The 22233-nt window shown below is 42.9% G+C and overlaps 2 protein-coding genes and 1 long non-coding RNA gene across 20 annotated transcripts in view; 1 reads left to right on the forward strand and 2 right to left on the reverse strand.

Moving 5' to 3' along the window:
• Nucleotides 1-9510, reverse strand: part of PBRM1 (polybromo 1) — a 58815-nt gene extending 49305 nt beyond the window's left edge. For 9 of the 18 annotated variants that reach the window (XM_082214634.1, XM_082214643.1, XM_082214633.1 and 6 more), the window contains exons 1-4: nucleotides 9417-9510; nucleotides 6068-6198; nucleotides 1152-1304; nucleotides 575-672 (exon numbers count right to left, since the gene is read on the reverse strand). In XM_082214634.1, the coding sequence (XP_082070760.1) occupies nucleotides 575-672; nucleotides 1152-1304; nucleotides 6068-6115 (299 nt within the window). In that variant the 5' untranslated portion in view covers nucleotides 6116-6198; nucleotides 9417-9510. The remainder of the gene's footprint in view (nucleotides 1-574; nucleotides 673-1151; nucleotides 1305-6067; nucleotides 6199-9416) is intronic. The other 9 variants (XM_082214636.1, XM_082214635.1, XM_082214644.1 and 6 more) reach the window with 5 other exon arrangements.
• Nucleotides 9511-9625: 115 nt separating this feature from the next.
• GNL3 (G protein nucleolar 3) lies at nucleotides 9626-21861 on the forward strand. The gene is made up of 15 exons (XM_082214650.1): nucleotides 9626-9753; nucleotides 12107-12165; nucleotides 12545-12682; nucleotides 13408-13518; nucleotides 14429-14512; nucleotides 14850-14985; nucleotides 15861-15964; nucleotides 16767-16908; nucleotides 18012-18099; nucleotides 18591-18765; nucleotides 19555-19697; nucleotides 20105-20241; nucleotides 20747-20937; nucleotides 21428-21509; nucleotides 21601-21861. Exons 1-15 carry the CDS (start codon nucleotides 9741-9743, stop codon nucleotides 21669-21671), a joined length of 1674 nt encoding a protein of 557 aa, XP_082070776.1. The 5' UTR covers nucleotides 9626-9740; the 3' UTR covers nucleotides 21672-21861.
• On the reverse strand, nucleotides 16934-17997 carry LOC309527761. The gene is made up of 2 exons (XR_014217339.1): nucleotides 17792-17997; nucleotides 16934-17148 (listed from the first exon to the last, which is right to left on the reverse strand). It is a non-coding gene; the product is annotated as an uncharacterized lncRNA (long non-coding RNA).
• Nucleotides 21862-22233: the final 372 nt, after the last annotated feature.

The raw sequence follows: 22233 nt of genomic DNA on the forward strand, positions 1-22233 counted from the left end.
GCTGGGGAGTCCAACAGCATCTGGAGAGCCAGAGGTTAGCTGCCCATCATCCAATGAATTCTTGCGGGTAACAGCTATGTCGTTAATTTTTTGCTCCCCTAAAAAAAATTGCACTGTCAAAAAAGCTGAAACCACAAAAGAAACAAAATCTAAATTCAGCTGTACATCAGAAGCTTTGAAGCACATAGTACAAAGAGTTAAACGTATTACTATACAGTATGCTAGAGGATGACACAACACATAAAACTTTCCAATCTTTAAAGTGAGTAGTAAACTGAAAAGGAAAGGATATTTGCAAAAGGAAGTCCTCTGCTCTTTTCCGCATTGCAGACCCTGATACAGTACAACAAAACATGTTCCGGGAGCTAAGTTACACTCAGAAATGGCCTGGGATGTGGAGTGGAGGCAGCTAGTGTAAAAGGTCTTCTGGGGAGCAGGGGGCGCACTGGGGAGGATGGGGTAGGCATTTCCACACTTCTAAGCATGTTATTGTACTTGCACAGATTGAAACTCAATAGCTCTTGCAATGGCAGCCTTACCTTAGTTTTCTTATCTACAAATCTTACACGCTTACCTTCGTTTGGGGGCCCTAATGAAAAGCTCACATAGAAGCCTCCCTTGTTCATCTTTGTAATCTCTGATTGTGTTGTATAATTCATGGCATACAGCGATCTAAAACACAAAGCCAAGGAATAATAATAGTAATAGTAATAAATTTATATGCTGCCCAATTGACTGGGTTGCCACAGCCACTCTGGGCAGCTCTCAACAAGTAAGACCCAAATTGCGGTAAAACTAAATATTGATACAATGCTTTTTCCGAAGTGGTAAAAATGTTTAATACGCATTCTTGGTCTCCTTACAAGAACCCTATACAGACTGCATTAGAGTCTCCATATTATAGATGAGAGGCTGAGGATGAAGGGCAACAACTTGGATTAAACTACCTGGTGAATTCAAAACTGAGCTAAGATTTTAAGTGGTAACACTAGTCTTACAGCACATGTTCTTAGCCACTCTACTTGCTTTGGGCTATGGAAGCATTGAGAAAAATCTAGGAGATAAGTTATATTTCAACTTCTTTGTTAAAAGAATAGCAGTCGTGTATTCAGTCTATTTCCATGGTAGCATGACATTTAAAAAATACTTACAGGATCGACGGTAGGGAGGTTGGAGAGTCTTCTCCTCTTCCTGCTTGGGCCTGGTGTAGTTGTGGAGTGGTGGCCATCATCAAAATCTCCACTGGCACTGCTGGAAGGAGAGGTAGCCCTTCGCCTCTTGGAACCCATGGAATCCAACTTCTTCTATAATTAAAAAAAGCGCTCTTAAACATGAGGCTTTCTATCCCGTCACTCACAGGGTGACAAGAAGTGGAACCTAAAGTTCCTCTGAATTCTACATAATTGAGATAGTGACACTTTTTGATGCTACACAGCTAAACTCTTGACCAACATTTTGCAAGCTTGCCCAACAAAGCAATCCATTTAGTGTGGTTTTACTTAAGCCAAGTCATCACTGTAATATCAAGGTGTATGGATGACAAAAACATAATGAAGTAATGAGCATTAACGTCAAGACATATGTGAGAGTACCAATGCTGATACAGCGTTCCTATATGTAATACAGATTTTATTGCATGTATCGCTGATACTCTACGCAGAAGCAGAGATAACCATGAAAATCTATTTTTGTTTGCTTTTTTGCTTAACAGTTCAGACAAGGCTGCAAAGTAAATTACAAATTTTACTGTGGCCTGCAGCCTTTGAGAATGCTAGAGAAGATGTGAAGGCCCAGAAAAAGTACAGAACACAGAGGGAAATCCAGCTCCCCTATTTCCCCCTGCCCCAACCGCTGGGCTTTCATATCTCTATACTAGAGAATGGTCCCAAGCAGCAGCAGGCAGTGTGCTGGGGCAAAGGCAGAGGCACTTACCTAACCTCCTGGCAAGTGAGTCACTACTGCTTATCTGGAGGGAGAGGGGCAAGGCAGCAAAATGATTGATTCACTTTGAATCATGCCATCTACTACTGGTCCCAAGACCAAATAGCTCATAGGGTAGCCACAACAAAACCTCTCTCTTCTTGGTTACTGATCCAATGACAGCATCAATTCTGAATGAAAAATGTCACACACACACCCAACTTAAAAAGAATGTAAGAAAAAGGTGTAAAACCTATACAGTCGTACCTTGGTTCCTGAACGCCTTGATACGCATATGTTTTGGCTCCCGAACGCCGAAAACCCAGAAGTGTTCTGGTTTTCGAACGTTCTTTGGAACCCAAACGTCCAATGCAGCTTCTGATTGAGTGCAGGAAGCTCCTGCAGTCAATTGGAAGCCGCTCCTTGGTTTTTTAACGTTTCCGGAATCGAACAGACTTCCAAAATGGATTATGTTCGAGAACCAAAGTACAACGATACTACCACAATTTTTAGTTCAAACATTTTTTTTCTAAACAACTACATTATGGCCCAATTCTGTTTAGACATTTTTTAATATTAATAATAATAATAATAATAGTAAAGTGAATATACACAGTTTGTGGGTCACTAGACATCATCTCAATCTGGAAAGAGCAATTAATCTATTTTTGCAGGTCCAGGCGGGTGTCTCTGACCACAGTACATGATGGTGACTTCAAGGACCACAACTTTTACAGCTAAAAGTGTTAAAAAATCAGAAAATTTACAATGAATTTAAAAAATACTGAGTGGCATCCAACAATGTCGCCCTCCTCTCCACCCTCCTGCACACACACCCCGGCCTAAATCTGTTCTGGAGGGTTGGACAGAATAATCCATTATCTAAACCTGGAATGTCCAACAGGTCAATCATGATGTGCTGTTCAATTGGGGGGGGGGATGTTCTAGGTCAATCACGGGATCCATTGATGCGGTTTCTGTGGTTCTCCTGATTCCCCCCAAAATCTCAACAACTCTGACCTCCCTCCGCAAAAAAGTTCAACAGCTCTTGGCAATGACAACGGGTAGATCACTGCCAGTTTTTTTATAGTGGGAGTAGATCGCAGTCTCTTTGGAGTTGGATGTGCCTGATCTAAACTAATCTAGTACTTACAAAAAGCTCTCTCAAGGTCTTGAAAAGAAAATATTATTCAAAATCACCAGTATTGTTACCTTAGTTAGTGATAGTGGAATAACGCAGAATAAGATGACATACTACACCCAAACTGCATCCCCATGGCCTTTCCCATCCTTTCAGTAATATCTAAAGCGCTTACCACACGAAACCACATCAAACGGCACGTTTACCTCACCCACCAGATATAGTCAGCTATATGGACTTGGGGTAGAGAAACGTGAGAATGTGTCACATAGTAAGAACTTCTAAATGTTACTGCAGGAAGAAGGAGGTCTTACCAAGGTAAGCCCAAACAACATGTAACCCATCCCTCAGGACTATTTCTCACATAAGTCCTGATCTAGAAAAAGCACTTAAGATCCTATAAAATCAACAGAGGACAAGTGAGTCATAATTATCTCACACTATTGATTTCAACAAGATTTAGACTGCAATTCTAATCCTGTTTACCTGGGATTAAGACCAGTGTTAGAAACTCAGATATATCAGCTAATTCCTAAATGGCACCTTAAACCTGGGTTACAGCCACTACAACAGAATAGCTAGGCACCTTTTTTGCGGTGGGATTTGTTGTTGTCATTGTTGCTGCTGCTGTTGTTATTAATTTCATTTCTATACTACTTTCTATTTTAAAGAAAGAATCTCAAAGTGTTTTACAACACCTCAAAACATCCAATAAAACAATCCAGGGAAAAACCCAATCCAGAATAAAACAAATTCAAGCTTCAAAGAAAATATTTCAGATCCTTCTCTAAGTGACATTTTGCTTTCCCTATACAGTGGTGCCTCGCAAGACGAAATTAATTCGTTCCGCGAGTCTCTTCCTCTTGCGGTTTTTCGTCTTGTGAAGCACGGCTATTAACAGCTTAGCAGCTATTAACGGCTTAACGGCTTCAAGAAAAAGGAAACAAACTCGCAAGAACTCGCAAGACTTGCAAAGCAAGCCCATAGGGAAATTCGTCTTGCGGAATGACTCAAAAAATGGAAAACTCTTTCGTCTTGCGCGTTTTTCGTCTTGCGAGGCATTCGTCTTGCGAGGTACCGCTGTACTTATTTACCTACTTAATTTATATAGCTGTCCCTTAGCAAAAGTAGAAGCCAGTGTGGTGTAGTGGTTAGTGTGTTGGACCTGGGAGATCAGGGTTCAAATCCCCACTCAGTCATGAAGCTCACTGGATAACCTTGGGCCATTCACAGCCTCTTAACCTACCTCACAGGGTCACTGTAGAGATTAACTGAGGAGGGAGGTGAACCATGTACTCCTTGGAGAAAAGGGTGGGATATAAATGCCGTAAATAATCTCTTATGCTTACCTGCTTAAGAAAGCTGGAGAAGCTAGCCAGATGGAGATGTCAGTCACCAACCTGGTATCCAGAGATCTCCATGTGGTTGGAACTGGACCCAGGCCTAGGGGATTTCGAACACTGATGAAGACCCACTGCATTCAACAGAACATACAGTACTTCTAACAAGACATGGTTATGATTGTGCTGACAAGTATTACTAACTTTCTCTGGATTGGAATAATTATGTCAGACATGCCACAGACAGCCACGTCAAATGGAAGTTTCCTGGAGAGTGCACCAGTCAGGAGAACCCTGCCTATTTAGTGCAGGATTTTGTTCTCACAGTGGCCAACCAGACAAAGCGGGACATGAGCACAGTAACACTATCCCACTTCTGATCACCAGCAACAGAAATTCAAAGGCCTATTTACTGCCTCCAATACTTAAAATAATATGCCTTCAAGACTTGTGGGCATGGCTAGCCTTATCCTCCACAAATTTGCCTAACAGACAAGGTTTTTAAAAATAGAAGCACTGTGGCTTTATGTTGAAAACAATGTTGGAAGGGTCTGTCTATACATATTTCCTTCTTAACTTCCTCCAAATGCTAAAACAACTAATTTTTCAAAGAGTATTAATGGTTAACATGAAGAATGCACAGTTGAAACAGAAGGAACAACCTCCACGTTTAAAGAAAGCAAAATCTATTCAACTATTCTTTTGTAGTCTTTTGATCAAACTGCGGACACAATACATATAGAACTAATTTCCCTGAACTGTTCAAAGAGTCTGAAGAACAGATAACATGAAAATCATTCAGACTACAATGAACTTAACCCAATGTTTTTACTTCTGCAACGTATAAATGCTATTTTGATGCTCCATAAAATACCAAATCCAGCCTTAAACAAGCAATCAACAAAGGAGCCAGAAGCATTATTCCATATCCATTCGTTAAAAAACAAATAGCAGCACTCTCAATGCACAGTGCTATTCTAACTCTAATCACTAATTTTGGAAATGAAAAATAAAATAAAATAAAATAAAATCTAATTGGTTTCCAAAGTGGTAACTAACACAAAATAAACTGCACATTCAGACCTACAACATCCCCCTAACTACATTATCCATTCCTTTTAAAAAAGAAAAGAAAAAAAAGATTGGGCTCTAGTCACGGTTAGTCCTACTCATAGTAGATCCATTGAAATTGATAGGCATGACTAACTTGTGTCCACTAGTTTCAATGGACATGATTCAACTAACAAGTGCCACTAGCAAAAGCCCACACCAGGACTTCCATTAGCACACTGGGCCTCTGTCTCTTCTGCCAGAAATTTGTTTTGTGGTAGTTGGGAGAACCCCCAGAAAAGTGTGCAGGGAAAGGGCGACTGTTCTATCTGACAACTAGAAAGACTTGCATTGAGAGAACTATTGCTGCAGCACAATGCTGAATTTCTCCCAATGAGTCTACTCTAATTAGAACTTAGTTGGATACCGCTCATGATCACTACTCTAGAGTAATTTTGTAAAACATTTGCATTCCCCCCCCCCCCGAGAGCAAGGTTAATTAAAAACTCATGAACAAGGTAAATGAACAAGTATGATCTGTCATGCCAAATATGAAACAAAAATGCCTGAGATGTGTGAAAGAGACAAAATGGCACACACATTAGCAGTAAATTACCAGATTTACCAGAGTACAACCAGCACCACGAAAAGCCAGTCTCCTCATTATGTCTGATAGGCAAGTAAAGAAACTGAGAAAAGGCAAATCCTTAAAGCACCAATTCAGCAGTTGTATTAGTACAGGCAAAACTGAAAGAGAAGACAACAAAAGGAAAGAAAAACAAAGGGAAAACAAAGGGAAGAATAGGTAAATTAAGGAATCAAGAAGAATGGTTAAGGAAAGATATACCACAAAACAGAGAAAATGCAGTAGCTATATTAGGCCACTGCCATTTCACAAGGACCCCATTTACATAACATACCAGGGCTGGGGAAACTGTGACCCTCTAGATATTGTTGCACTACAAATCCCACCATACCTACAAATTCAAGTTCAACATGGGTTCCTGAGCCCTATTTTAAGCTCAGAACTAAAAGTGCATTCTTTTAACAAGTAAACAAAGGGTGCGGTCCTATTCCGACGAAAACTGGAAGGGTCATATTCAATGCCACTGTTCCAATATCGCAACAGACTTCCACTAGCACCATGGAACTTCCCCCTCCTCTCCCCTGCAGCCCACCCTTCAAAATTTGAGCAAGAGGGTTGGGAGGTCCTCCAGAGAAAATTTGGATGGCACTCAAATGAGAGGAGAAAGGAGAACTCCTGTTGAGCAAGTGAAACTCCCCATGCGCAGTACAGTATTAGATTACGATCTTAAAACTCCTATTGTTTTTCATAGGGCAGAACTGCAATAATCAATTCACATAATTCCAAGAATGAGGCTATAATTGTATGGGATTCACTGCCTATATAGCATTAGCAGTTCACAAATCATAATATTTTAAATATTTTTAAATACTTCATTATAAAGAATATGTTGATTGGTATCCACAGCACAGTGTGATCAAAAATAGCAAAGTCTAGTACTGTCCGCAGCATCAGAAACATGCACCTGTGTTTTATTACAAGGTCAATAATTGTATTTATTTTGAAAATGCAAAAACTATACAAACACGCCTACATATCAACCACTTAGCATCTATATGGAGTACTGAGACATATCACTCATAGTTTTGAATCATTACTATATTGGCAACACCCAACTTTGTTTTTATTGCACATCCAAGACAGGTGTGGATTCCATGAGCCAATGCTCAGATGAAGTTATAAGCTGATACTGAAAAATGAAATGAACCCAGAGGAACTGATGCTTGAAGATTCAAATGATCTGGGATTTACCTGTTGTATCACACCTCCTGAGAGAGCAGGTATGCAGTATAGAGGTACTCCAGGACCTGTTTTGTTCCTGGTTTTCTGAAGGGCAGCAGTAGTCAGGAATGCTATTTACCATCACGCAGCATAATCCTATCTATGTTTTTTCAGAAGTTCATCACACAAACTTAATGGGACTTTCAGTTTAATCCTATACCTGCTTATTCAGAAGTAGCTATCAATGAGTAGAGAGAACTGAAACCTGATTCTCTAAGTAGAGTTCAAGATTGGAAATTTAGGGCAGTATTAATTGGGGTTTCACCCACTCCACTTCTCCATCTATCCCACTCCAAATTATGTTCTAGAGTGTTGGTGAAACCTCCAGAACAGATTTAAAGGGCCTCTGGGGAGAAGAGCAAGACAATGTTCTGTCACACAAGGAGAAATCCAAGCACTGATGAAACGTTTCCCTTAGTGTTGCTTTGAATGCTACCTTTAATTCTGTAAATCATCTACAATGTTTTCCCGGTATTACATATCTTCCTATTGTCAGTCATGAATTGGTAAACTGAATATAGAATTATTATAAGACAGTATATGTGCAACTTGCTCTGTATCCCTTCAGGTTAACTAGATGTTACCTTTATATCAATGAACCCCTTTTTTAGAATTCCCCACATTTTTTTAACCCAAAGCACATGTGCCCACTTCCCTAACCCAAATCAGAATGACCCGACCCAGATCAGGCTGGGAGAAATTCTTTCCTTTGTGTCATTTTCTTGCTTAACTTTCACACCTACCTGTGGATAGTTAAGGGATGAAAATTTTCAGCAGAAAAAAAAGTGTTAGGGAAACAAAACAAAAACAAAAAAACCCTCATAGTGATTTTAAAAAAGCTAAAATAATAAAATTATACAACAATAGTTTAAACCATATCAAAAGTTAAAATACTAAAACAGATTAAAATTTATATCAGCTTTCTAATCATCTGGGTAGGCTTGTCCAATTAAGAATGTTTTCAGCAGCCTGCCAGCCCAGCCTGTCAACAAGAGATGCAGCCCATTTCAGATTTTGTCAATAAGTTAGATATGGAAATGCCACCTGATAGTAGCATCTCAAGGCTTTTACAGTTTGTTTCAAACAAATGCACCAAAGAATGCTTCCCTAGCAATGAGAAACACAGCACTTCTCGTGTAGGAAACACTGTATTGGATATCTTTCTAAAATACTGTATATGTTCCACCTAAATGTAAGCCTTTCTGAAATTTAAACACAGAAAACCAGCCCTTAGAAATGCAATAGCCTTTACATCAGATAGTAGCACTATCTATATTTGCTGAAGTACCATGTGCACAATTCCTACATTTTTCATTCATCCTGTTTGTCACTTTCTCAACAGTGTAACTCTTTGGAAAGGAGAACTCCACTTTACGCTTTAAGTCATGGTCTTAAAGGACATGCAGTGACCACCCTAAGTACTAACTTTATTTTTCTAGATGGTATTAATATGGGAAATGGGGGGCCAGCCACCTCCATATGCTTAAAATTCAAGGCGGGGTAGATCTCTCAGAGAAGAGACCGTGTCGCTTTTGACAAGTGCAGTGCGTCCTGCTCCCGTACCACTGTGAAAACTTCAGATCATTTTCTCACATGCGGAAGTTCATGCTTGCAATTTCGAGAGGGAAAAGTTAAAAAGTTTTCCAAAATCGCAGTTGAAAGAAAATAAAACAAATCAAGCCAATATATAAATGGGGGGGGGGGGGTTAAGGTTTAAGAGGAGAAGGAAAACCAGCTGCGAACAAGAAACAAGCAAAGTGATGTCGCGTGTGAGAGAGGCGTGTGAATTCAGAGTGGGGGGAAAGGGGGTTAGGAAGCCAAGAGGAGTTCATTCAGGGTCTCCCGAGGGCCAAGCTCTTGTTCCATTTGGGGGGCGAATGGGGATGCGCGTGGGGAGCGGGTGGGTGGGTGGGTGGGCGAAGGGGGATATGGGGAGGCGGTGAGGCAGGGCGGGCAGGGGGTCAGGGGCGAAAGCGACCCGCCGGCAGCTCCGCAGCCACACAAAGGGAAACCCGCCGCGGCCTCCTGCCTGCCCTGCCCTCCCCGCGAGCGCCCTGCTCAGCCCCGCCTCGCTCGCCCGCCCGCCGCCTCGCCTTACCCAGCCGCCGCTGCCGCTGCTCCCCCGCCTCCTGCAGCCGCGGCCGCGCTCAGCCCCCGTCGCCGCCACGGCCCCCCGCGCTGTCGGCGTCGCCGCCACTGTTGCCGCTCAGCCTCGCTCGCTCGCTCAAAGGGGAGCCCGCCGCTGTCGCAAAAGCAGCCAGCCTCGGCCGCCAAGCGCAGGCCGGGAGCGCGACAGGGAGGGGGGGAGAGAGCGGGCGGCGCTTTACGGCCGAGCCTCGGGTTTTCCTCCTTTCCACGTGGAGCGCCGGGCAGACGAGGCGGAGGAAGGAGACGAGCGAGGAGTAGCTCCTGCGAGGCAGCCATGAGGCGACCCAGTAAGCGCTGCTGGGGAGAGGGCGGGGGGAGAGGGTCGGCTGCTGCTTCTGCCGCTGCTCAAGGGCTTCGGGCTGGAGGCAGAAAGGTCGCCTCGCAGCCTCTCCCGTGGGCGGCCAGGCCAACGTGCGCCTTGGCGGGCCACTTCTTTGCGAATCGCGGCCTCCATGGAGGCGGGAAAGTGGCCTGGGCTCTTCGGCCGCGGCTTCGGGGGTCTCATGCCTCGAGGTGCTTCCTGCATTGGAGAGGCGCTTCTGGGTCTAACTCAGGAACTTAGGTTTCCTAACTCAGAAAAGGCCTGCCTGGATCAGGCCAAAGGTCCATCCAGCCCCCCGCGATCTCCGCCTACAGTGACAGGCCCCGTGCCCGCGCGGCGAAACTCGCCAGCGGGATTTGAGAACTGCGCCCAGTGGGGGACGCAGACCCCTGAACATTTTGTGAATCTAAGTTTGGCCTCATTGAGGGGCAGTATTTCAATATGAGTAGGAGAATAAGAGTGCCCCTAAACATTTATTTTTAAAGCACTGATGCGCCCATCCTCTTGCTCGGGGCTCTGAAAACCCCAAACCCGCTTTTGGCCTTACATCAAAAGGTCAAGCAACGTGAAGAGGAGCCCCTTTGCTGTTCTCTTGCTTCTCCTTCGTGTGCTTCCCACCTCGCTCCTCGGGCCGTTTTTCCACCTTTCTCCAGTCCACGGGCCCGTTTCTCTTGTAATGTTTTGGTCTCCCGGTGTTTTCTCCTTTTGCTCCCAATCTTTCCGTGTCCTTTTCGCCGTCTGAAACCTCACTCACTGCTAAGTTTTGCCCTCTCAAAACGGACTGTTGATGCTCCCCTATATAGAGCACCGAAACCCTCCCAGGTGTTTGGGAAAGACTGGGCAGAACTGATATCTCAGATAATTTTTGGCCTACTTACACTGGCTGGAGCCAATGGGAGTTGAAGGCCGCAACATTTGGAGGCTATGGGGCTCCCTTCTAACAACCCTAACGACATGGCAAATTGTGGCTGCTACTGAAGATGAACTTGTCTGTCTGTCTTTGCTCTTAATCTGTAAGAGAGGGAGGGGTTAGCTGTCTTTCCACTTTTGGCGAAGACTTCCGGCTGTTTAAAATGTATGCTTGTAAACCCGGAAAGGTTCTCAACAGCAAGAAGCTGAACAGTGAAGGACAAAACCTTCCCATGCAAGGATTTCAAAATCTTGGGCATGTGCCATCCAAACACCTTTCCTGCTTTTACTTCAGCGTATGTTTAGCCTGCAGTCCTTTGCACACTTTAACTCCCAATGAAATCAACCAAACTTAGCATCTGAGTAAACATGCGCAGCAAAGGCTGTAGCCATAAATACAGCTTCCAGGAGGTAAGTTCTAGAGATGGAGGACCCTTTCATTGGCCTGCAGGTGGTTTAATTCTACCTAGGTATATCAGCCTTTCCCAGGCTGGGGTCTACAGATGTTGTTAGATTATAATCTCCCTCATCTCTAGCCAGCATGGCAGTCGGTCAGGGATGTTGGCATTTGTAGTCCAACAATATCTAGGGACCCAAGGTTGAGGAAGGCTGACGCTATTAGGCAGATGTCTCTGCTCTTCTGCATATGTACTGACTCATTTCATTGTATGATTATATTATATTCTTTTTCCATTAGTAGAAGGCCCCCGGGCCTCCCCCCCCCCCCGGCCTGGCACACCTGATTGTACACTATTTCTTTGGAAGCTTCCTATGCCCTTAGAACATGCACAGACAAACTCCGGCCCTCCAGATGTTTGGGACTGCAATTTCCATGATCCCTGACCACTGGTCCTGTTAGGTAGGGATGGTGGGAATTGTAGTCCCAAACATCTGGAGGGCCGGAGTTTGCCTATGCCTGCCTTAGAAAGCATGTCTCATTGAACACTATAGAGATTGGCATAGGGTTGAATCATGACAAAGCAGTTTCTGAGGATGCGATGGATATGGCAATGGAGGTTGAAGTCTTTAATTTCTGCTCCTGTAGTGCAATCTAAGGCTGTGCTACACATGCAGCACAGAACACTGAGTATATACTTAAGGCTGCAGGTGGAGATGCCACTTCTGAATGCACTTCCACCTTAAAAACAAAACTTGTGGATAGAATTGCATACCGGGAAGGAACAGCCCTTTGCCTCGTATGCTGGTTTCATATTCGGAATGATTTTTTGGAGGGTGGTGTTAGAAATGTAATGATGTCTATATGTGGTATGATTTTATACTGTATTATGTATGTTGTATAGTGTTTCGGATTATATTTGTGGATGAGAAGGTTGCGGCATGCATTTAACCCGTTATTGTTGGCTTGGATCTGCAGACATTTATTTACCTTTGGACTTTTTATATTTCAGAGTTGAAGAAAGCTAGTAAGCGTATGACCTGCCACAAACGGTTTAAAATACAGAAAAAGGTGAGTTACTCAGCAGTGTGCAATCTACTACAGTCGTACCTTGTATCTCGAACGCCTTGCGAGTCGAACGTTTTGGTTCCTGAACGCCACAGCCCCGGAAGTGAGTGTTCCGGTTTGCGAAGGTTCTTTGGAACCTGAATGTCCGACGCAGCTTCTGGTTGGCTGTAGGAGTCTTTTTCCTGAACGCCTTCCCTTATTATTATTATTATTATTATTATTATTATTAACCAAGCGTATAAAGCTAAATGCATGCAAGTTGTGAATTACCTGTATACAAAACACAGATCACAGTGTAATGAAGCATCTATATGGGTGAACAGCTACAATGAACAAATGTTAGCATCTTTTAATAGCAAAATCTGCCCATTGTTGGTTACAGGTGCGAGAACACAACAGAAAAGTCCGGAAGGAAGCCAAGAAACGTGGGCACAAAAAGCCAAAGAAAGATCTCGGAGTTCCCAATGCAGCACCTTTCAAGGAGCAGGTTCTTCGGGAAGCAGAACAAAGGAAACAAAGGGTAAAACAACTTGCATATTCATGGCATATTGTCATGGAACTCTGTGGTGAATCACTGTCTACTTTCAGCAGTCAGTGGTTTGCCTGTAACAGGATGAAGAGCCTTGGGCCCAGGGAACAAATACTGGCCTCCAGGCCTCTCTGTCCAGTTCTTGGAAAACTTCCCATGCCACTTCCCTGACAAGCCCTGTTTCATACCCCTAGTGTTTTTGCCTGGCTGGGATGTGTCCTCTCTTTTCTGGGCAGAGGATAAAGAGAGGTATCCGTATGAACTATCCTACTGTACAAAGACACCGTGCAGAGGTTGAGCTAAAATAGGTTCCCCACTTCTGACCTACCTAGTACTTGCTAGCTTTGATTTCTTACTGTGTTTAATTAGTCCAGCAACATTTGTGGTTAATATTCTAATTTGAGTAATTAACCTGGGCTGCAGCACTGGCATTTCTGCTGCACTTTCAGCACAAAGTGTTGAAACGCTTCGGCATTTGCTTCTGTGTGACTTCACAAGCTCTCAAACAGAGGGGAAAGTGGAACTTAGCAACTGGTTCAGCACTGACATGGCGTTCTCCCGCTGTCCTTTATTAATATGCTTCATTTGCAAGATTGTAAGGTGGTGTTTGCAACACAAAACACAGTCGAATTCTGGGTAGCTGTGGTGCTTTTCTGAATACAGTAGGAGATCCTGCATATAACTTGGTGCCTTTGTGTGTTTGTGCATGTGAGCAGCGTGAAGAACTAAAGAAACAACAGAAGCTTGATCGGCAAAAGGGGCTAGAAAAGAAACGCAAACAAGAAGCTAATAAAAAGGATGCTGCTAAAGTAAAGCTTTCTGAAAAGGTATGCATTTCACTTAAATCAGAAATACTCCACAAAACATGAAAAAAATCATTTGTGACATTTGGAATAATGGCATCCCAATACTGTGCCAAACATCTGTGCCAGTTGAGGCTTTTGCAGTTCCCTTGCTTTCCAGTTTGGCAACATTCCCCTCCATTTGCCTAAAATGGCCAGACGCCAAATACATCCAGAGCCTTCCAATTGTGGGCCACCCCCCACCACAAGCACACCCTACATGGTATGCTTTGATACAGAGTAGATGGGGGAGGCCTCAGGAGGAGGGAAGGAAAGAGAAGTCCCACTGCATGAGCAGAAGTTTGTTTTATTCAGACAGATCCAACTGAACGTTTCCCCAAAATGTAGGCTAATACTTGGGAATTTATTTATTTATATATAAATTTTAATTTTTTCCCATTCCAATTGTGACGTTTTGTAGGGCTGAAAGGAGTCTCTTCCAAATACTTGCACAGAGCACTTACCATATTGGCCTGAATAAAAGCCGCACCTCCCCCCCCCCCAAGAAAAAAATATGACTGTGAAAAGTAAAGTGTGGCTTATATTCGTGACCTTACACTGCCAGCAAACGGTGGGCTCCGCCCCCACCAGGAAACAGCCTGGGAGTGCAGGGCAATGGCGTGCTGCCCACCCGCTGCCAGCAAAGTGGTGTGGCTCCTCCCCCCCCCCAGAGCAGCCCAGGTATTGTCTTTTTTTCTCTCCCCCCCCCTTTAAATTTTAAAGGTGTGGCTTATTTGCGGGTGCGGCTTATATTTGGGCCAGTGCGGTAATTGTCATGTCATTTTGTGTTCTTTTTGCTTTAAAAGATTGAAGTCCTGATGATCAGTTTTTCGGTTCTAAGTGATGTTAGGTTCCTGTATACTAAATTTTCATATCTGTATCTACTTTATCTTAGAAATCAGCAGCTAAACAAAAAGCAAAGGAAAGCCGGCAGGCAGAGAAAAAGTCACCGAAATTCTTTTGCAAGGAGCTTAGAAAGGTAATTTTTTTACAGTCATGTGAAAAACTCTTTCACTGTGGCCATTTACCATCCAGGGAACCTAATGCCTTCATTTCAGCTGTGTGACATCTCTTTTACTGGGGACTCCAGCACTGCCCTGTTTTCCAAGTGATCCCAACTGGTTTTGAAAATGGTTGTCATTGGTTTTGTACGGTTCTAAAAATAATGAGATGGTTGCTTTCAAACAGATGTTAAGATTCAGTTATATTAGAGAAAGTGCCCTTATCTTAACTACTCCTTACAAATGCACATGGTGACAACATTTCTGTGCAGATTTTGACTCTGGAATGTGCACCTTTCCCCTGTTGCTGTTTAGGTGATTGAAGCTTCTGACGTAGTGCTGGAAGTCTTAGATGCTAGAGACCCTCTAGGCAGCAGGTGCCCACAGGTGGAGCGACTTGTTAGTCAGATGGAAGGAGATAAAAAAATACTGCTGGTTTTAAATAAAATTGGTAAGTGGAAATAATATTTTTTTAAATTCTACAAATACATATTAGTTTAGTTAAGCCCAAATGATTAGTGGTTTCATTATAACGTGTGATGCCTAGGAATGGAAGTAGATGTTTGTGTTTACTTAGAAGTATGTCCTCCTGTGTTTAATAATAAGCTATATTACAAGTAATGGCTTTTGTTTGGTATCAAGATACTTTTCATCTGGCATCAGTAGGGTGAAATTGACTTAAATCCAAGCATCCAAGTTTCACTACCTAGCGGACTTGTACAGTCAGCCAGTTAAATAACATTCCAGTGGGATGTGAGCTATGAGGAAGATACAAAATGATACTGATGTACCTCTGATGACTGTCAGATCCAACTCTGAGCTCACTGTTCCGGTTGCAATAGGGTAGTTTTAGCAACAGCCACAGCAGCCACTTTCCCACATGTCAGCTGTTCGCCGGGAGCCTCAGCAAAGCTCCGCTGCGGTTTTCAAAGAAACCTTCCTTGCAGCCCAAAGAGGGCCTTTGCTGAGGCTCTTCAGGACTATCCCCCAACTTCTAGGTTTCACAGTCGCATGTGAATTAAACGTGCGTAAATGGGGGGTGACTGTATTGGGGTTTTTTTAGCATTTGGATTTTCCTCTAAACCAAGGAAAATAAAGCAGTTCCTCACATCTAAAGGGGATGGGATACAGTCATCTTTGAATTTGCCAAGTAACTTGTGGCATGTTTTCATGGGTTGGAATATGCTTCATCCATTGCATCAGTACCTAACAAATCCACTGAACAGACTTAATGCAGCTGCCTTTCCTTGAAACCATTTTATCACCAGCAATATGATCACTGCCTAATTTTTGCACATTGGCGTTTGTGGTGATGTTATCTTTCAGACCTAATACCGAAAGAGAACTTGGAGAAATGGCTGGATTATTTAAACCAGGAACTGCCAACCATTGCTTTTAAGTCTGCGATGCAGCAAAAAGACAAAACTGTGGTAAGAACAGCCCACCCTCTTTTCAACAGTGCTGAACTATGTGTTGCTTGCATGGAATGTTATGGGAGAGAGAGAGAGAAAATCCTAATACAAAACTGCATTCCCTCCATTCTAACAGGTTGCAACAGTATATTTACCTGTATATGTATGCTTGGCCGAGACCCTTTAGCCAATCGGTGTTCTTGACGTGAGTGGGGGAATTCTGTGTGGGTGCAGATTTACATGCGCTGGGGCTATTCTTTTCCCGCAACAAACATGCTCCCATTAATACATCAGTGTGGGAACGGTGCTCCCACTGCCCTGTTTTTTTATTAGTTGTGGATAGCTTAACTCCATTGTTTTTGGTGGGTCTTTTGTCTTTTGTTTTATTATTATTATTGTTATTTTAAAAATTTGTGTTTTCCCCTCAATGAGAAGTCTGGTGGGCAGCAACTCGAGAAAGCGACTTTTCTGCAGTGGCTCCCTGATTGTGGAATGCTGTCTTCAAAGGAGGCTCGCCTGGCGCCTTCATTACATATCTTTAGGTGCCAGCCAAAAACATTCCTCTTCTTCCAGGCCTTTACAAAATTCTGTGGCCTTTTAAACTTAGAGGGGTATTGCTCTTGTTTGTTACTGCGGTATGTGCTAATGTGTTTTTATATTGTAAAGTGATCCTCGGATGAAGGGTGGTATGAAAAATGTGTTTTCCCCCATTTGGTGCACAGGATCTGTGTTTTTTAAATGTGTTCCTGTTTTAAACACATTGCCTTATGAAATCATTTCCTCTGATGCTGACGTACCCGGTCTTAATTTAAATCTACAGCAACAGAAGAAGCACACAAAAAGACGTAGTGCATATATTGATTTATCGAGATCCAGCTTATGTTTTGGGAGTGAGTGCCTGCTAAAACTCCTTCGGGAGCACAGTGTAACTAAAGAGAGAGTTATTCAGGTTGGTGTGGTGGGTAAGTGCCCCATTTTTTGTCTACATGGAGTTCCTTGGGTTGCAATAATAATAATCTGTTTGAGCACTGCAGCAGTTTTAGTGGCTATGTGGTATCACATGGTGGCAATTCAAAAAAGGCCCCCTACCTTTAGCTGTAGCCTTTCAGGGACGTGCTGTGGGAATGATGTGCTTGAAAAGCCCCAGTATGAGCTCGAAATACCATGTGCATGCCCAGGAGATTATACTGTTGTTGTTGTCACTGGAGTGAGAAATGAGGATATATGCTTTTGTCTTACATTATTGTGAAGACTTCAGATCCAACTCTGATCTCGCTCCGCAGGCAGCTTTAAAATGGGTGTATCTCACACGCCTATAGGTGAAATATTTTTAGAGAACAAATCAAGGCCAAAAATCAGAAGGTGGCTGTGCCACCTACAGACATTTCTCTTGCGGTCTGCATGCCACAGCCCTCGTGGCTCCCTCAGCAATATTGCAAGGGATGGGCAAAGAAAATGAAGTGGAGATTAAATATATACCACAATATTCCTCCCAAGTAAGCAGTCTTCCTGGAGGATAATTTAACTTGAAGATGACGTTTCTACTCCTGGGTGTGTTTTGAACTTGGGATAGAATCCCACCTAAATAAACATCTCATTTGGGGGTGGGGGTGGGGGTGGGAGAGATCTATTGACACTCACTCTACCAAGAAGGGGAAGGAGCCCATCTTTACATGTAGTCTTCCCAACTGCACTTTTTTGTGGGGGTGGAGATTGTCTGTGAAATGTTCTGGCTCATACTTGCTCTGGCCATTTCTTCTGGGGTCGATGAATGGAAAGGAAGGTTGCTCTTAGAATTATTTGTACTAACAGCATGAACAATCAATCTCTTCCCAAGATACTTACAATCCAAAATTGGGTGGAGAGAGAACTGATAGAGGAGAGGGCAAGGGATTCATGCGAGGAACTGCAGCTGAACCCACTTAGACTTCACTGGGAACAAAGAGCTTAAGAAATGTCTTCAGCAGATTTCTTTCCCAAGAAAATGAAAACTTTCCTCTTCAGATAGTACCTAGCATGCCAAATTTGGTTACTAATGCACCTTTGTTTTTATTTTGGCCTTCAGGTTTTCCTAACACAGGGAAAAGCAGCATAATCAATAGTCTGAAAGAGGTGCGTGCCTGCGACGTGGGACCAGTCAGAGGCCTCACTAAGTTAGTTTGCTTTCGTGGTACAATGTTTTGCAAGCATTGCCAACCAACTTCACTAAGATCCGTCCTGTGGTTTGACTTCTTCTCTCTATTTACACAAAAGAGATCCCATTAGGGAGATGTATTGCAGGACAGAGTGGGGAACCATTCTAACAATGACATATTTCATTTTCAGCTTTCCCATTGCATAGCCATTTTCAAATTGGCGATCAGATGGATATAATCTTCCATATTGCTAAGCAGAGTGCTATAAAATGTTTAATTAAATTGTGTCAGAATTGCTAGTTGTGAAACTAGACCAGGTGTTTTGACTTCATTGGACCAGGGCTGTCAGAAGAGATGGGAATTGAATCAAGAGTAAAAGGGCACATAGTGGAGAATGATAGGAGTTTGGGAGTGCCACACCTTTTCCACTCCTGCTTTATGATTTGCTTATTTGTCAAATATTTTCCAAACAAAACCCTAATGCTCATTATGTGTGTGTTCTTTTAAAGGTGTCTACAAATAGTTCACATCAACAAACAGATCAAGATGTTAGATAGTCCATGTATCATTGCAGCGCCTTCCAACTCTGCTCTTGCTTTGGCACTGAGAAGTACTGCAGACATTGATGCTGAAAACTTAGTAGGTTCAGTAGGTGCTATTCTGAAGCATTGCAGCAAGCAGCAGGTAAAGCTATTGTATAGTTTCCCAGTAATTTATTGGCCTCGGGTGTGTTTAGCTTGCACACTTGTTGCACTTATGGGGAACCAGTGGCCCTCCTGGTGTAGTTGGACTAAAACTACCACCATCCCTGTTCACTGGCCATGCTAGCTGGAACTAATGGGAGTTGACATTCACTAGCACCCAAAGTGCCACAGGTTCTCCATCTGTTGTGTTGATAAAATAGCTGTTGGTTTGCTTTCTGGCAAGGTTCAGTAGCAGTTGTGTAGCATCAAGTTCACACAGATAGAATCATCTATGTTTGCCCATCACGTCAGACTCTTTAGATTAAATCAGATAAGATTCAACAAGTTAATGCTCTTGTTTACTTTATTCCTTACCTGCTCTTCACTATGAGGTCCCAGCACATACTGTAATTATTGAAAAGTGCAATCTTTAAAAAGTTTAAACAGATCACAACTGAGAATTTGGTTGGGTTATAAAATATGAATTTCAAGTTTTATATGCCCCATCATTGAACAGATTCATGCTTATTACTGTATTAGCCAAGTGAGAAATGAGGATATTTGTTATGTCTTACTGTTACAGTGAAGACATCAGATCCAACTCTGATCTTGCTTTGTGCTTAACGGTGCTTCCTAAGGAGTTCTGACCCACTTCTGCTTTCTGCCATGGTCTAGATATGTAAACTGGAGCAAGAAAATGCTGCTCTTGCCATTAAAAGGCTTGGGCTTACGAGTGATGTTGGAGAATCTGGTGTACACATATGAGGCTCTCTTTTTTTTATTATTTCAGATTATGCTGCACTACAACGTCCCAGACTACAGAACCTCTCTGGAGTTCTTAACTCTGCTTGCTCAGAAGAGAGGAATGCTGAAGAAAGGAGGTCTTGCTGATACAGAAAGTGCGGCCAAACTATTTCTGTACGATTGGACAGGGTAAATATGTTCTCATTTGTCTGCATGAAAGATTTGCTGCTGAGAAATAGGTGCTGTGCTTAAAAGAACATGGTGTGGTGAAGGAGAACCTCTCTCTCACCCCTCCTTGTCAAACTTCTGCACTTCCTTGAAATGCTGCTACTTGAGTTTTTCTCTCTGCTAGTTGCACCCCCCCCCCTTTTTGGGGGTCAGCTACAGCCCCAGAAACAAGGTGGAAAATTGGGGGTGTACAATTAAATGCTAACTCCTGGGAGGCAGGACCAGAGTGCCTTGTCTGCTAGCCAGCCCCTTGCAATTTACACAGTGTAAAGCCAGCTGTACAGCCCTCTGCTTCTCCTGAATAAATAGGGCAAATTCCTGGTTTTTAGATCCTTTGTAAACAATTTTCTTCCCCACCCCCCTCTTAGGGCCAAAGTGAGTTACTATTCACGGCCTCCTCCAGCATGGACTCTGTCGCCACACCTTTCCCGTGAAATTGTAGCAGCAGCACAACAGGCTTTTAATCTTCAGGATCTGGAAGAAGATAACAAAAGTACCATAAAAGGTGATGCTGGTGTACCAAATTATCTTGGGTCTTTAGGATGGGTTTCAGAGCAGTTGGGTAATTGTTGTTTTGCTAGGTTATACCACTTAGTTTGTTAGTGGGCAGCATTACTTTATACATCTAAGAGCCATCTCCTGAAGCTTATTAAGCTTCTAGCATGAGTGGCCAGACAGAGCTATGCAGTTGGGAGGTGGTTCAGTTTTCAGGGGCTGCTACTGAGTTCTGTGGGTCCAAACAAGCAGTGGCATCACTGTGTTAGGTGCCATGGAATCTTGATTATAGCGAGAGATGTAAACTTAACGCTCCCGAGTGTGCTGTGCTGACAAATACATACAACTAAAACTAGAAAATGAATTGAGCATCTTGCACCTTTGATGTTTTCTGCTGCACAGTTCACTTAAAATGTAAAACCGTTTTGGTAGAAATCGGACCAGAGTATTTGTCCTTTGGGAAAGCACTTTCAAGAGTTCTGCCCATATAGCATTAATGGACATTTCTTTTACAGGTAGCAAATATCCTAATGAGGCAAGCAGCATTGCCTTTCAATCTCTTGGCTTCACCGAGGGCATAATAGAAGAGAGTGAACTGCCAGAGGAAGTAGTGGACTTGGAGAAGACAGAAGCGAGTGAAGATGAGGAGGAATTAACCGAAGGAGAAGATGAAGAGGAGGATGAAATAGAAAGTGATATTGAAGAGGTACATCTGTGAGCACCAAGATTAATATATTGAGAGTCATCAGCAGAGCGGAGAGGGTGGAGTTCTTGGCCTCAGTCCTTATCCATGAATAAAAGGGTACACTGTCGAGACAGTACAACCTACACTTGTAGGTTATTTTTGAATTTGCATGTGTTGCCTAAACAGGCAAATAGCTTCCTGTTTGAAATACAGTGGTACCTCTGCTTATGAACTTAATTTGTTCCAGCGGTCCGTTCTTAAGCTGAAACTGTTCTTATCCTGAGGCGCACTTTCGCTAATGGGGCCTCCTGCTGCTGCCGCGCCGCCGGAGCATGATTTCTGTTCTCATCCTGGGGCAAAGTTTGCAACCAGGAGCAGCAACTTCTGGGTTAGCAGCGTTCGAAACCAGAGGTACCGCTGTAATATGCAGTGCCTTTGGCTTTTAGAAAAATGTTTAATTACCATCAGTGCTGTCGTGTTGACATTTTGCATTCCTGTCACCTTGTTTCAGGAAAGCAACAGAACAGCAAGCGGCAAAACAACCTCTGAAGAGCTAAAAGCAAATAATGCAGACTTGGGGAAGTTACCTACAGGTACATTTATTATGATTAATGAATTTCAAAAGACTAATGTCACCTTGAGCAAGCAGATGATTTCAGACTGACATTTCCCCCCCTTCTGCAGGTAAGCAACTCAACACAGAGAAGACTGGTGACCTGGATGATGCATATGACTTCAATACAGATTATATGTGAAGAGAATATCAAAAGGACTTGAGTGCTTCTTTGATTTCTGGGACCAATACCAGGACTTTTGGAGCCCCTCAAGTTCAGGCCATGTGAATACTGTACAGGACTATTAAATAATTTAGTAAAAATAGTAAAGAAAAGAATTTGTTTTCAACTGAGTAAATCACATTGAATAATGATGATAATTTATTACTTATACCCTGTCCATTTTTCTTACTTACTTGGTCCCACTTGTCAGCTGAAAAGGCCCTTCCTTGCCTCTGTTATATATAAATGAACTAAAGCAGAGCACTGCAAGTGGCATGCTGAGGATAAAGGGTTATTTGCTGATTTACAATAATAGAATAATATGTTCCTTTTTTGATGGAGCAGCAGTGGGCTACGTAGGAAGGGTGGTATTGAGAAAGATGTGCTGCTCTCACTTCAGTGCAGTGACCGCTAGGCTCACACAAAGCACCCCTTTAAGGAGAGATGCGATACATGAATATGTCTCCTGCTTAAGATTATGAATACCACCATTTCTCCAACCCTGATGTTAGGGGGGAAAGCATACACATCATATAATTTT

This window comes from Podarcis vaucheri, assembly GCF_965113315.1.
Source record: "Podarcis vaucheri genome assembly, chromosome: 2".
Taxonomy (NCBI): Eukaryota; Metazoa; Chordata; class Lepidosauria; order Squamata; family Lacertidae; genus Podarcis; species Podarcis vaucheri.

Excerpts from the sequence above, each read along its gene's own strand:
- GNL3 (XM_082214650.1), top strand. Across the intron at positions 15,965-16,766 it reads AGCAAAAAGACAAAACTGTG|CAACAGAAGAAGCACACAAA; the intron begins GTAAGAACAGCC and ends TTAAATCTACAG. Across the intron at positions 18,766-19,554 it reads AGCATTGCAGCAAGCAGCAG|ATTATGCTGCACTACAACGT; the intron begins GTAAAGCTATTG and ends TTATTATTTCAG.